Source organism: Dendrobium catenatum, unplaced genomic scaffold, assembly GCF_001605985.2.
Source record: "Dendrobium catenatum unplaced genomic scaffold, ASM160598v2 original_scaffold_80088, whole genome shotgun sequence".
Taxonomy (NCBI): domain Eukaryota; kingdom Viridiplantae; phylum Streptophyta; class Magnoliopsida; order Asparagales; family Orchidaceae; genus Dendrobium; species Dendrobium catenatum.
The window spans coordinates 1-2864 of record NW_021398532.1 but is presented as its reverse complement, the minus strand read 5'-3'; the positions used below and the strand labels follow the sequence as shown (position 1 = coordinate 2864).

The 2864-nt window shown below is 38.3% G+C and overlaps 1 protein-coding gene across 1 annotated transcript; it reads left to right on the top strand.

Annotated features, from left to right (window-relative positions):
* Positions 1 to 1518: 1518 nt before the first annotated feature.
* Positions 1519 to 2789, top strand: LOC110105100 (the record flags this gene model as incomplete). Its single annotated transcript, XM_020834474.1, has 3 exons — positions 1519 to 1855; positions 1902 to 2098; positions 2651 to 2789. Coding segments are annotated over exons 1-3 (673 nt in total), but the record flags the coding sequence as incomplete, so codon positions are not given.
* Between the last annotated feature and the right edge of the window lie 75 nt (positions 2790 to 2864).

The following is a 2864-nucleotide window of genomic DNA, read 5'->3' as shown; positions in this document are numbered from 1 at the left end:
ATCTTGTGGAATTTCAAGATGGTCTCTTTTGATGTTGAGAAGAGCTCCTCTCAATTGGTGGTCGGTTCTCTTTCTACACCTTCCTTGGGTGTTTGGAAGGTGGCAACGGTGTATGGTAGCAGATGTCAAACTGAAAGGAGGAGTTTGTGGAACTTGCTTGAGGTCTATATGAAGGATTCGGGTCATGCTGTTGTGGGAGGGGACTTTAATTGTATTTTAAATAAGGACGAGAAGAAGGTTGGCAAGAGATTCTTATTCTCTAAAGGGCCAAGAGAGAATAATTCTGATTTTCATGTTACATGTTATGTTGGACAAAGCTTTACTTAGTGTAACACTAAGGAGGGTTCCTCAAGGATTTGGGAACGTCTTGATAGATGTTTGCTAAACTCCTTGGCTTTGCATTTAGTACCACATGGGAAGGTTAAGCATATTTCTCGTGTGGCCTTTGATCACAGCCCGATTGTGTACATTTTAGATCCTAAAAGGATTAATAAAAGAAAGGCTATTAGATTTGAAGATACTTGGAGGTTGTACCAGGCTGCCTGGAGTAGTGATTCTACTTCCTGGAAAAAGACTGATTTTTGTGATGAGGTGGAGGTGCTACATAGAAAGCTCAGGAGGACATTGTGAGTGCTGTTTTTCTGGAATAAGAATAAGTGCAGTGATCTGTGTATGCTGAAAGAAGAGCTTAAGAGAGATATTCTGGAACTACAAACCAAAGAGGCTTCGGGCTCAGGTTTTTCTAGTGATGATTTGCTCAATCTTAGAAGAAAGGTTCATGAACTTAATGTCACTCTTAGAAGACTAACTATTTGGTGGAACCAAAGAGCAAAATCCAGATGGCATGAGGAGGGGGACACTAATTCAAAGTTCTTCCATAACTTTGCATATGCCCGTAGGAATGCAAATTGGATTATGCAAGTTAAGGATGCCAACAATGCTCTGGTAGAGGAAGATGATCAATTAGAACAAGTATTTTTGTAGTTCTTTGAGAAGAAATGGAAATACAAATATTGTTACTTGATGGGGTGGCCTTATTCTTCAGAAAAGCAGAAGATAAGTGCTTTGAATGCTGCTGCCTTGAGTATAGATTTTAATATGGAGGAGTGCATAATCACTATTTTTCAGGAAGGTAGCAACAAGTCTCTGGGACTTGATGGTGTAACTTCTTCCTTTTTCAAATGCTATTGGAATTTAGTATGTGATGCCACTTGGAATGCGATAAATAAATTCCTTATATCCAGAGTAATGCACAAGGAATAGAAAGATACACTCATTGTATTAATTCCTAAAATTAAGAATCCGGTTTGGCCTGCTAACTATAGACCCATTAGTCTATGTCAAAGCATGTACAAAATTGTGGTCATGATGTTGGTTAATAGATTGAAGACTTGTTTGCCTAGGTTGATCTCTGAAGAGTAGGTTGCATTCATTCCAGGGAGGTTAATTTTGGAGCATTGCCTATTGGTACAAGAGATTTTCAATAAACTTAAAGTATCAAGAAATAAATAGGGGCTGATGGCTGTGAAACTGGACATGGAACAGGCGTATGATAGTATGGGATGGTCAACCTTGAATCATATTCTCCTCTGGTATGGCTTCACCACTGCCTTTTCTAAGCTTCTAGAGGAATGTTTGATAAATGCTAGATTTTCTATTATCCTGAATGAGAAATACACGAAGTGGATTGATGCACATTATGGATTCAGGCAAGGCTGCTCTCAATTGCTGTCTAACTCAATTGAGCAAAGGGGGCAAGAATTCGGCATTCAAGTATCTCCAGGAGGACCTAGGATCACGCATCTTCTCTATGCAGATGATATGCTACTTTTCTCTTGGGCTACTACATTTTTTGGCACGTTTGTTAAAAGGCATTGTGGAGGATTTCTGTAATTTGACAGGTCAAAAGGTGAATGTTAATAAATCCCAGATCATTTTTAGTAAGATTATTAAGAGATCTCATAAGAACATCGTGGCTAATATTCTAGGTTTCTGGGTTGTCAAGGAATTGCAGTACTTGGGTATTAAGATTTCTTTACAGAGGTTGGGAGAGCCTGACTTCCAGGATCTTCTAAGCCATGTCTCGGATAGATTAAATGTTTGGGGGAAGAAGTCACTGTCTTTGGGTGGTTAGATTACTCTTATTAAATCATCTCTGATGTCTCTTCCGAGATTTACTGTTACTCATTCCATGGTGCCTAAGAAGGTGCTTCATGAGGTGGAGAAATTATGTAGGAAATTCATTTGGCATAAACAGAATGAGAAACCCGGGTTGCATTATGTTGCTTGGGAGGACATTTATTGTCCAATTACGGCTGGTGGGTTGGGTGTTCAATCTATCATAACTAGGAGTGGTACTCTACGGGCAAGGTTAGCCTAGAATTATATCCAGAAAATAGATTCTTTCCTGAACCGAACTTTCAAGGCTAAGTTCAGACATAATGTTCTTAATGACAATTGCTTGAGAGGTTTTTCTAATGCTTGGAAATTACTAAATGATGGAGGTAAACACTTGAAACCCATTGTGAGATGGAAAGTGGGAAAAGGAGTTAAAATTAATGTTCTAAGTGATATCTGGATGTTGTATAAATGTCTAAATGAATGGACAACCTTTGTGGACTGTAATGCTTTGGAAAATTTGAATGTTTAGTACTTTATTTCTGATACTGGGGAATGGGATGAAGGAAAACTCCTTAATTTCTTCCATGAAAATCTTGTAAATATCATCAGGAATTTGCACATTGATAATCAGCTGGAGGATCAGCTGGAAATAATTTGTAATTTTTCAGGTAAGACTATTTCTGCATTGGCATATGACAAATGTTATAACTCGGGCTTCCGAGTTTATGATTTTGATGATAACA